The 12,185-nt window shown below is 41.5% G+C and overlaps 1 protein-coding gene across 1 annotated transcript; it reads left to right on the top strand.

Moving 5' to 3' along the window:
• Nucleotides 1-295: 295 nt before the first annotated feature.
• LOC133632508 (zinc finger protein 26-like) lies at nucleotides 296-10,402 on the top strand. The gene is made up of 2 exons (XM_062024971.1): nucleotides 296-868; nucleotides 7,826-10,402. The coding sequence occupies exons 1-2, from the start codon at nucleotides 472-474 to the stop codon at nucleotides 8,800-8,802; spliced, it is 1,374 nt and encodes a 457-aa protein (XP_061880955.1). The 5' UTR covers nucleotides 296-471; the 3' UTR covers nucleotides 8,803-10,402.
• Nucleotides 10,403-12,185: the final 1,783 nt, after the last annotated feature.

Raw genomic sequence — 12,185 nt, 5'->3', positions numbered from 1 at the left:
AATACAACCAATAGTACGTTAATGTTAAATCTTACTTGTGAAAAGTAATCCCCCGATTCCTATTTTCAACAGTCTGCTCATTTAAACGGGAAAACGCTGAACACCATCTTTGTTTTCTACCTGTCAACTGTCACTTTAGGCGGCTCGCCGGCTCCTCGTCACCACTTCAAGATGGCGGCCCAATTTCTCGCGTCGCAGCAGCCAATGCTGCGTCCACTATCGTCTATGGTCCCAAATGTTAGTTTCCCATCATGCATTGTAACTTTTAGCGCATGCGCAAATTGATCAAGCCGCTCAAAGACCAAGATGGCGGTCTGAGCGGCTGTGACTTTGCGAGAAGTTTTAAAATGTACGATCTTCCAGCGATGTAGCTCCTCAAATATCCGTCTTTTTTCTAAAGCCCGCGAAACAAAAGTTGAGTTTGAAGCGATGGAGCGTTAGCTGAAGTGAAGATTGAAGACGTGATAGAAGATGGACGACTACTGCTCTGCTAAGATGGCGACGTCATGTAAAAGAGAACATGACAGAGAATCAGCACCGCAGAAAAAGACGAAAACCGCAGATAAAGATGACCTAGTTGAAATTTCCAACAACGTCATTTTGAAGGCGACCGTAAGCCCAGACAAGAGCGTGTGTCGGAAATTAGCCGACTTTGTAGAACAACGTAAAGAAAGAGCCGCCATGATTGTTAGCTTGAAGAAGGCAGTGGAGTTCACATCAGAGGAGATGAAAGAATGCAAAAGTCAAATGAAGAAAGTGGAAGAAAATATTGTTTTGAAAGAAGAGATGTTGGGGAAGAGTAAGAGATGTGCAGTGTGTGAAGAGAAGACTGGACCACATGTCTACATCAACGTGCAGAGGATTGGAGGTAATAAAGAACAATAATTATTTCATTACTGTCAACTTTTGATTGGGAAGTTCTCCACAAGTGTCATCAAGTCAAAGAAAGTTACTTGCACTGTAAAGATCAGTTTTAAAAACGATTCTATTCGAATCACAATTTGAGGTGGCTGATACGATACAGGGGCGATGTTAGTTTATTTAAAATGATACGATTCAGTGAGTTGGAATTAAAGGCCTACTGAAAGCCACTACTACCAACCACACAGTCTGATAGTTTATATATCAATGATGAAATCTTAACATTGCAACACATGCCAATACGGCCGGGTTAACTTATAAAGTGACATTTTAAAATTCCCGGGAAATATCCGGCTGAAACATTGCGGTATGATGACGTATGCGCGTGACGAAGTCCGAGTAACTGAAGTTATGGTACCCCGTAGAATCCTATACAAAAAGCTCTGTTTTCATTTCATAATTCCACAGTATTCTGGACATCTTTTGCAATTTTTTGAATGAACAATGAAGGCTGCAAAGAAGACAGTTGTAGGTGGGATCAGTGTATTAGCAGCGGACTACAGCAACACAACCAGGAGGACTTTGTTGGAGCGCTAGCCGCGCTAGCCGCGCTAGCCCCTGACTTCACCTTGACTTCCTACGTCTCCGGGCCGCCAAACGCATCGGGTGAAGTCCTTCTGCCGATCGCTGGAACGCAGGTGAGCACGGGTGTTGATGAGCAAATGAGGGCTGGCTGGCGTAGGTGGAGAGCTAATGTTTTTAGCATAGCTCTGTGCAGTCTGGTTGCTAAGTTAGCTTCAATGGCGTCGTTAGCACAGCATTGTTAACCTTCGCCAGCCTGGAAAGCATTAACCGTGTATTTACATGTCCACGGTTTAATAGTATTGTTGATTTTCTATCTATACTTCCCGTCAGGGGTTTATTTCTTTTGTTTCTATATGCAGTTAAAGCAAGATGCTATCACGTTAGCTCGTAGCTAAAGCATTTCGCCGATGTATTGTCGTGGAGATAAAAGTCACTGTGAATGTCCATTTCGCGTTCTCGACTCTCATTTTCAAGAGGATATAGTATCCGATGTGGTTTAAAATACAAATCTGTGATCTACAATAGAAAAAGGAGAGTGTGGAATCCAATGAGCCAGCTTGTACCTAAGTTACGGTCAGAGCGAAAAAAGATACGTCCATCGCTGCCTCTCAAGTCATTCACTGTAACGTTCCTCATCCACGAATCTTTCATCCTCGCTCAAATTAATGGGGTAATCATCACTTTCTCGGTCCGAATCTCTCTCGCTCCATTGTAAACAATGGGGAATTGTGAGGAATACTAGCTCCTGTGACGTCACGCTACTTCCGGTACAGGCAAGGCTTTTTTTTATCAGCGAGCAAAAGTTGCGAACTTTATCGTCGATTTTCTCTATTAAATCCTTTCAGCAAAAATATGGCAATATCGCGAAATGATCAAGTATGACACATAGAATGGATCTGCTATTCCGTTTAAATAAAAAAAAATCATTTCAGTAGGCCTTTAAAGTAATGTTTTAGCGAAACTATTCAACCAGCGTGACTGTGGAATAAATGGAGGGCTTCGGATTTCTGGCTAATGTAACCCACAATGCAATGCGTCCTACTTCCAGAGTGGTGTATCGCTTGGATTTTGATTTGAATTGTCTTTATTGTCATTGTAGCATCCATCCATCCATTTTCTACCGCTTGTCCCTTTTGGGGTCACGGGGGGTGCTGGAGCCTATCTCAGCTGCATTCGGGCAGAAGGCGGGGTACACCCTGGACAAGTCGCCACCTCATCACAGGGCCAACACAGATAGACAGACAACATTCACACTCACATTCACACACTAGGGCCAATTTAGTGTTGCCAATCAACCTATCCCCAGGTGCATGTCTTTGGAGGTGGGAGGAAGCCGGAGTACCCGGAGGGAACCCACGCAGTCACGGGGAGAACATGCAAACTCCACACAGAAAGATCCCGAGCAGTACAACCAAATTTTGCAGAACGTAGTGGATTGTCCGAAGCTTAAACAGCAACAAAAGTGACTTTATTACAAAAAGTTTATTTACCCAGTCAAAAGTGCAAAGTTGGATTGAGCTGCCCCTGCAGACAAACAAACGTCCTCCGGAGGACACAAGAATCAAGCAATCTTTCTCAGCCCTTGTCACTTGGCCATTTTTATCTGTTTCCCTAATGCGTCAAGGTCCCATTGTTTTCGACATGTTTGTTTTGCAACTTCCTTGAATCCCTTAGTCATGCTTGGACAATCAAAACATTTTGTAGAATGGTCAGAGCGACTCCATATTCAACTTTGTCCTACATCTGGTCCTTCAATGGTATAAAATAGAAAATAAATGAAACGAGCAGACACAAATATAGCTCAAAGGTCAGAAATTCTACTACAAGAACAAACCCATAAAGTGCAGAAAATATTTAAGGTTAAAAGCATAACAAAAGGATAGGCTGGATCTTTAAAAGACACATTTAGTGTGCACATAAAGTGCATCTCTATCCTCCTTCAAAAGCGCACTAAAAGAACACCTCCTTGCAGCTACAACCCTAGCCTAAACATCCCCCTCCACCCCCCACCACATCCCACTTCCCCGGATTGTTAATAATCAAATGTAAATAATCAAATGTGTATACTTGTTCTTATGCTTTCTGAGCTCGCTGTACATATCCTACCAAGTCAGACCTACACTGTTACAATGTCCATTTCTCTGATGATATAATTGTTGATGACTGAAGTATGCTGATAGCAAGCCAACCTAACACCCCCCCACCCCCTCCACATCCCACCCCCCGGATTGTAAATAATGTAAATAATTCAATGTAAATACTCTGATGATTAACTTGTGTGATGACTGTATTATGATGATACTATATATTTGTACCATGAATTGATTAACGTGGACCCCGGCTTAAACAAGTTGAAAAACGTATTGGGGTGTTACCATTTAGTGGTCAATTGTACGGAATATGTACTGTACTGTGCAATCTACTAATAAAAGTTTCAATCAATCAATCAATCATTAAAAAAACAAGCTTGCACCGTTGCAGCTTAAGGCAACAAAACAAGAACTAGTAGATTGCAGAGACCCTAAAGGAAGGTAGGCACTTGTTGCAGACATTGAACATCAGAGGCAGAAACAGTAAAGTGCAGCACATTTGGTGATTATAAGAAAAAGGATGGTGTTTAGTACTTTGCATATCATTACTGTAACACAGATGGAGATTTATAGGAAAAGGTATTTGTTAAGCATTGTTACAGCTTTTGGATCAAAACCATTTTTAAGCCTATTAGTCGGAGCATTTAGAGACCTGAATCGTCTGCCGGATGGCAATAATTCAAAGTGTTGGTGACATGGGTGGGACGGATCCCTTACAACGTTTTTAGCCCCACTAAGACATTTTTCTGACGTCACGTCCCCACCATTGAATATGCGTGGTGGTCAAGCGAGCTTTGTTCTCGGAGGAAAAAAACTAACGCTTGTGTTGTTTTTGACTATACGAACTGTTCAAATCGCGAAAAGGACAAACGTTTCTTCAGAGTTCTTAAGAAGGGCGGAAGAGTGCGAGATTTTATGAAACGACGACGAGAAAATCATGCGTCTCACACTCCAGTCCAAGGGAGCAGAGTCGAAGAATGCATGAGTTTGCAGTGATCACGTCGTAAAAGGTTTGTTTGATATACTTTTAACGTTTATTATTTCCCATTTAAGTGTTATCTTGATATTATTAGTTTTTCATAAACACATGTTTGCAACGAGTCTTTCAAAAAGCACCAACTCGCATCAGCGTCATTAAAACCCACCAGCCTAGTGGGTTTTAAAAATAGACTAAGAGGAGAAGTATTGCGGAAAGAGATTATTCTAGATTGTACCTAATGTCATGACTGGTTTTATTGATTATTGACTATTTTATTGATTATGGGACAAGCAGTAGAAAATGGATGGATGGTACTTTTTCGTCACTTATTGTTTGTCTTTGGTACACTAATGTGTATATTTTAGGCCATTGGTTCTTTGTTTTATTTTTGCAAAAATATATATATATATTTTTTTATATTGCTCTTTTTTATCTTTGGTATGAACATTATTATGTGAACTCGAAGTTATTGTTGTTTTTTTTGGTTCTTTGTTGTTGCTATTTTTATATTACAACATTTTATTATTTGACCATGTTGTACTGCATTGTAATCTTTTGTTTTGTGACTGTGTGATGTATTTTGCTTGGACCCCAGGAAGAATAGTTTCCACTGCGGTGTAGATTAATGGCGATCCTTAATAAACTGAACTAAACTCGACGAGTATAAATAAAAAAAAACGCAAAACCTAAAAAAGAGTTAAGTTTTTACCAAAAGCAGCAATCATAAATTAAGTTTTAAGCACATACACAATGTTGACACCTATAGTAATATTGTGATAAAGACGAGGAAAAGCACACTGCTCGTAAACGACGCTACAACAACAACAAACATGGCCGTAGATGAGAAATTAAATCATGAAATGCAACTTTACCTGAGCAAAAATTATGCACATTTATTTGGGAGAGTCTTGATACCAATTTCCTTGCAGCCACACAAAAATAAGTTGTAGACCTCCATGCTTTACCAAGTTTTCATCTGTTTTGTCCTGTAAAATGGCGTCTGGAGCACAACAGTTCGATATGTCTGGGAACGCGACCGAGGTATAATCCTTGGTGTCACTCAACAAACCTTTTTTGATAAAGTATAGGGATGTATTCCATTTTCATAGTTTGATTTTTTTTGCTCATATCTGCTTTTTGCAGGAAGATTTAAGCCTAGCGTGCTGCCATCTTGGCAAGGTTGACCACCACTGGTATTCACTTCCGGGAAGAAGTCACGTGTCGTAATACAAGCAATAGAGAGAGCACGGAGAACTTTGCCTGGAACCATGCAATTCAGTTAGAGATGTCCAATTATATCGGACTGCCGATATTATCGGCCGATAAATGCTTTAAAATGTAATATTGGAAATGATCTATATCGGTTTCAAAAAGTAACATTTATGACTAAAACGCCGCTGTACGGAGTGGTACACGGACGTAGGGAGAAGTACAGAGCGCCAATAAACCTTAAAGGCACTGCCTTTGCGTGCCGGCCCTATCACATAATATCTGCAGCTTTTCACACACACAAGTGAATGCAACCCATACTTGGTCAACAGCCATACAGGTCACACTGAGGGTGAAGTATAAACAACTTTAACACTGTTACAAATATGCGCCACACTGTGAACCCACACCAAACAAGAATGACAAACACATTTCGGGAGAACATCCGCACCGTAACACAACATAAACACAACAGAAAAAATACCCAGAACCCCTTGCAGCACTAACTCTTTCCGGACGCTACAATATATACCCCCCGCCCACCTCAACTTCCTCATGCTCTCTCAGGGAGAGCATGTCCCAAATTCCTAGCTGCTGTTTTGAGGCCTGTTAAAAAAAAAAAAAGTACTTTGTGACTTACCATGAATTGATTAACGTGGACCCCGACTTAAACAAGTTGAAAAACTTATTCGGGTGTTACCATTTAGTGGTCAATTGTACGGAATATGTACTGAACTGTGCAACCTACTAATAAAAGTTTCAATCAATCAATCAATAATAAATATGGCAGTGCCATGGTGCCATTTTTTTCCATAACTTGAGTTGATTTATTTTGGAAAACCTTGTTACATTGTTTAATGCATCCAGCGGGGCATCACAACAAAATTAGGCATAATAATGTGTTAATTCCACAACTGTATATATATCGGTATCGGTTGATATCGGAATTGGTAATTAAGAGTTAGACAATATTGGGATATCAGCAAAAAAGCCATTATCGGACATCTCTAAATTGAGTCGTTCTGAGTTTAGTCTTCCTTACAAAATAAACCAAATTAATAAGTCAATATATAATTCTAAATATAGTCCAGCTCATAAACTTACAATAAAACATGCTTTCATTTCGTGAAAGTATAATTTTGAGGCACTTATTTGATGCACTCCTCCGCTGCATTCATGCAGAGTTGAGTGACCAGCGGCTCTCTAACACGCTCCCTCATAAAATACCCAGCCACCCAAAATAAACGTATTATCTTCATTTTGCCAAAATCCTCATTAGCTCTGGACCAACTCTTAATGGATAAAGTATGACGTTTGTGTGAAGTATATCAATTGTTGCGTCTGACTCCAAGCAGGCCTGGGCGGATAACCAATTTTGGCCTACAAATTATTGCCGATAAACAATATTACTGCCATTGTTAAACAATATCATTGCCATTAGTTTTTTGAGAACAATGTAACCACTGATGTATTGACAATATACAATGACAATGAAGGTATACCCTTTCAAATGCATTATTTCACCTTTTTTTGTTAAGTACATAACTCCACATGTGTTCATTCATAGTTTTGATGTGACAATCTACAATGTAAATAGTCATGAAAATAAAGAATACGCATTGGAGGAGAAGGAGAAGGTGTGTCCAAACTTTTGGTCTATACTGTATGTCAAAAGTTTCTTTTGTTTTTTATTCTCTCCGTTGTCAAGTTTGTTCTAAAAGAAAGACAATAAGTAAGAAATATACAAATTGTCCTCGCATGCTGTAATGGCGGCTGAAGCTCGTAATACAGAGTTTGAGAAACAGTGTTCTACCAGTAAGGTTCAAAAGTTTCAACTCGCTACGAGCTACTCAAAATAATTCCTGAAGAGCTAAATCAACTTGGGTAGTTTTTGGTGGAAACACAGAGGGTACTTTATTTACCCGGGTAAATGGCAAAGTTCCTGTTCAGGTCCCTGCAGTGGAAAGGGCCTAATGTATGATCACTGTGATGAACCTTAAATTAATAATGATCATCGATCACGATCGTATAATTGCCCAGCCCTATGAACAACGCAGGTTATGCATCATAACGTAACACATTGAACGTATGTGTTCTTTAGATGTCCAGCAGCTGATTGGTCATCCTAAAAAACCTCCGCCTCAGCTGCAGGCGGGGAGCTCTACTTTGAAGCAGGAAGCTTCCCAGCCCCCCCACTTTAAAGAGGAAGAGGAGGAACTCTGGATCACTCAGGAGGAAGAGTGTCTTCTTGGACCACAGGAAGCTGATCTCACCAAGTTGCCACTGACTGTTGTCTCTGTGAAGACTGAATATGATGAAGAGAAACCACAAGCAGACAACCTCTTAGCTCCACTATCAGATAGTGAGGCTGAAGACGAGGTTGAAGTAACTTTGAGCACCGATACAGACTCTGACGGTGATATGAGGACTCACACTGACAACAAGGACTCTAAATGTTCTAAAAAGAAGACATGTAAAACATTTTTAAGCTGTTTAGTTTGTGGTGCAAGATGTACTAGAAAGAGCAGTTTGACGGAACACATGAGAACGCACACAGGAGAAAGACCATTCAAATGTTCAGTTTGTGCTAAAAACTTTTCTCACAAAAGCAGTTTGACTCAACACATGAGAACGCACAGTGGAGAAAGACCATTTAATTGTTCAGTTTGTGGCAAAAGCTTTTCTCAAAATAGCACTTTGCCGCGACACATGAGAACACACACAGGAGAGAAAACATTTCATTGTTCAGTTTGTGGTAAAAGCTTTTCTCTGAAGGCCCATTTGACTCAACACACGAGAACGCACACAGGTGAAAAACCATTTAATTGTTTAGTTTGCGCTAAAAGCTTTTCTCAAAATGGCAGTTTGGCGCAACACATGAAAACGCACACCGGGGAAAGACCATTTAATTGTTCGATTTGTGCTAAAAGATTTTCTCAAAACAACAGTTTGGCGCGACACATGAGAACACACACAGGAGAAAAAACTTTTTGTTGTTCAGTTTGTGGTGAAAACTTTTCTCATAATAGCAACTTGACTGTACATATGAGAACACACACAGGAGAAAATTGCATTTAGTTTCATTAATGAAACTCACAGGAGAAAAAACATTCAGTTTACATGACGTCACGTCCGGCTCATTAAATATACGTGTTGGTCAAGCCAGCGTCTTTTCTCAATGTGTACTCGGCGCCATTTAGCCTTTCTCTAAGAAAAACGCATCATATTTGCGTTGTTTTTGGCTGTACGAATCGTTCGAATCGCGAAAAGGATAAAAGTTACTTCAGAGTTCCTCGAGAGGTAATCGAGAAGGGCGGAAGAGTGCAAGGTTTTACGGTAGACGGCGTGAAAAGTCACCCGCTCCAGTCCAAGATAACAGAGTTGAAGAATGCGCAAGTTTGCAGTAAACCCTTCGCTAAAGCTACTTTTAACGTGTATTATTTCCAATTTAAGCATTATATGTGTTATAAATTCCCTTTGTCAGTGATTAAGATAGAAGATAAAGTTCCCTATTTAATATGTTAATTGTTGAATATAATTTACTATATTATTGTTGACGTAAACAAGCTATTAATGTAGTCATGCACCTTTAAGTTGAGTCTGTTTGAGTCAGGCAGTTTACCGGGCAGCTATGTTTTACTTACCGGGGTCCTCGAGGCAGTGTGTTAAACAGTGTGTATGTGAGAGTGTACTTACCTGCTGCGGATAAAAAGTTGCATATAAAAAAGAAGTTGAAACGTAAAACGGTGTCCTTATTCCCTAACTTATTCCCTGAGTACGCTCACGGGTGAAGAGTCCCAGCACAACAACAACATCAGTTTATCCATATGGTTCTTTAATAATATGGTTTTTTGTATTTCTTAAATACGTATTTGCTGCGAGTGTCTCGAAAAGCCCCAACTTGGCAAATCTAAACAAAACTGACAGAACCGCAAACTCCGGTAAGAAGATCAGCGGAGGATTGTGTGTCTATATAAACAGCAACTGCGCACACAGACTGTGAGGGTGGACGAACTGTGCAACACAGATGTAGAGTTTATGTTGCTAAAATGCAGACCATTCTATCTCCCTAGGGAGTTTGCCGCTGTTTACATCTGTGCAGTGTATATTCCCCCAGATGCTAATGCGAAGCTTGCGCTAGCACACATACATGACAGCATTAACAATTGCCTTGTCACACACCCCGACTGCGCTCTCATTGCAGCGGGAGATTTCAACCACGGAATGTTATATGTGCAACCAGGGGAGAGAAAACGCTGAATCAAGTGTATACAAACATCGCAAATGCATACAGAGCCCATGCATATCCCCATCTAGACATGTCAGACCACCTTTCTCTTCTGTTGCACCCACGTTACACACCCAAAATCAGAACTGCTGGAATTACCAACAAAACTATAAGAACATGGCCAGAAGATGCTATCCATCAGCTCCAAGATTGTTTCCATCACACTCTCTGGGACATATTTAGAGACGAGCGTGCAATTTCGCGTGAGTCTCTGGACGAATACACCTCAACTGTGCTGAACTATATTACCTTCTGCATAGATTGTGTTACATCATTTAAAACCAAATAAAAAACCCTGGATGACACAAAGTGTCACAGTTACTCAAACAGAGGGACATGGCATTTAGATCAGGCGATCCAAATGCCTACCGTTCAGCCAGGACTGCTTTAAAGAAGGGGATCAATGCTGCCAAATCAGACCATTATAATAAACTCCAGGATTGCTTAAATAACTCAGACCCTAGGCAGGTGTGGGAAGGTGTCAAAGCAATTACAAACTTTAAAAAAACAACTTCTTCCTCAGTGAAAGGCAGCGCCATCTTAGCTGGGAGGAGGCCCCCCGGCAGGCCAAGGACCAGATGGGGGGATTACATCTCCTCTCTGGCCTGGGAACGCTTCGGGATTCCCCAGGAGGAAGTCGCAAATGTTGCTCTGGAGAGGGAAGTCTGGGGGTCTTTGCTGGAGCTGCTGTCCCCGCGACCCGATTCCGGATAAGCGGTTGAAGATGGATGGATGGCATCTTAGCTGAGGAATTGAATAACTTTTATGTCCGCTTTGACAAGGAAAACACAGACTCAGCACTGCCCCCCTGCCCCCCCTCTCCTCCGACGACACGGCCACAGTCCTCAGCCCGCACGAAGTAAGACTCACCTTGCGTAACATCAACCCAAGGAAAGCAGCTGGACCTGATGGCGTTCTGGGCCGTGTGCTTAAGCACTGCGCGGACGAGCTGACGGATGTATTTGTTTCCATTTTTAATCTGTCACTGTCTACATCCTGGGTCCCTGCCTGTTTTAAAACCGCTACAATAATTCCCATCCCCAAACAGGCCATCATCTCATGCCTAAACGACTACAGACCTGTAGCACTCACCTCCATACCTGCCAAATGCATGGAGAGACTGATATTGAAACGGATTAAAAAGGCAATACCACCATCCCTTGACCCATATCAGTTTGCGTACCGGAAGAACCGATCAACCGAAGACACCATCGCTATTGTAATCCATAGACTCTTGGAACATCTTGAGCTTAAGGACACTTATGCAAGACTGCTCTTTGTCGATTTCAGCTCAGCATTTAACACAATAAGGCCAAACAGACTCAGATCTAAGCTTCCCAACCTTGGTCTGAACACCTTCCTCTGCAACTGGATTTTGGACTTTTTAACAAATCGCACACAGTATGTGAAAATAGGCGAGCACATTTCTGCCACGCTCACCATCAACACCGGCGCTCTACAGGGTTGTGTGCTAAGCCCTGTGCTCTTCACCCTCTTCACACATGACTGTATAGCCTCTTCAACATCCAATCTCACTGTCAAATATGCCGACGACACCACAGTAGTTGGGCTCATCAGCAACAATGATGAGACAGCATACAATGCAGAGGTCCAACAGCTGGCTTCATGGTGTGCTAACAACAACTTGGTTCTTAACACTAACAAAACCAAAGAACTAATTGTAGACTTCCGCAGGAAAGGGCAGAGCAAACACCCTCCACTTTTAATTAATAACAATCTAGTAGAAAGGGTCAAGCATTTCAAATTCTTAGGGGTGAACATAACAGAAGATCTATGCTGGGACATTAACACTGCTTCTACAGTCGGAAAGGCCCAACAACGTCTTTTTTTTGTTGAGGAAACTAAAATGCGCAAAGTTCCGCAGAAATCAATGGTTAACTTTTACAACTGTGCCATCAGCAGTGTCCTCACTTACGGCTTTTTAGTGTGGTTTTCTAGCTGCACTAAAGCGAACCAACAGACCCTCCAGCGAGTGGTTAAAGCGGCGGGGAAAATTACAAGGACGATACTCCCAGAGATGAGTGCCATGTACACAACTCGCTGCCTAAAGCGAGTACACAACATCCTGAAGGACAGATACCACCCAGCACATGGCCTCTTCAACCTGCTACCCTCTGGAAGGAGGTATAGATCGATACGCGCCAGGACCACC

Source organism: Entelurus aequoreus, linkage group LG17, assembly GCF_033978785.1.
Source record: "Entelurus aequoreus isolate RoL-2023_Sb linkage group LG17, RoL_Eaeq_v1.1, whole genome shotgun sequence".
In the NCBI taxonomy this organism is placed as follows: Eukaryota; Metazoa; Chordata; class Actinopteri; order Syngnathiformes; family Syngnathidae; genus Entelurus; species Entelurus aequoreus.
The sequence above is the reverse complement of the archived record's forward strand: the minus strand, read 5'-3'. Positions and strand labels throughout refer to the sequence as shown.

Coding starts and splice junctions, on each gene's coding strand:
- LOC133632508 (XM_062024971.1), top strand. CDS start 472: ATGGACGACTACTGCTCTGCTAAGATGGCGACGTCATGTAAAAGAGAA. Junction 869..7,825: donor CAACGTGCAGAGGATTGGAG/GTAATAAAGAAC, acceptor TGTGTTCTTTAG/ATGTCCAGCAGCTGATTGGT.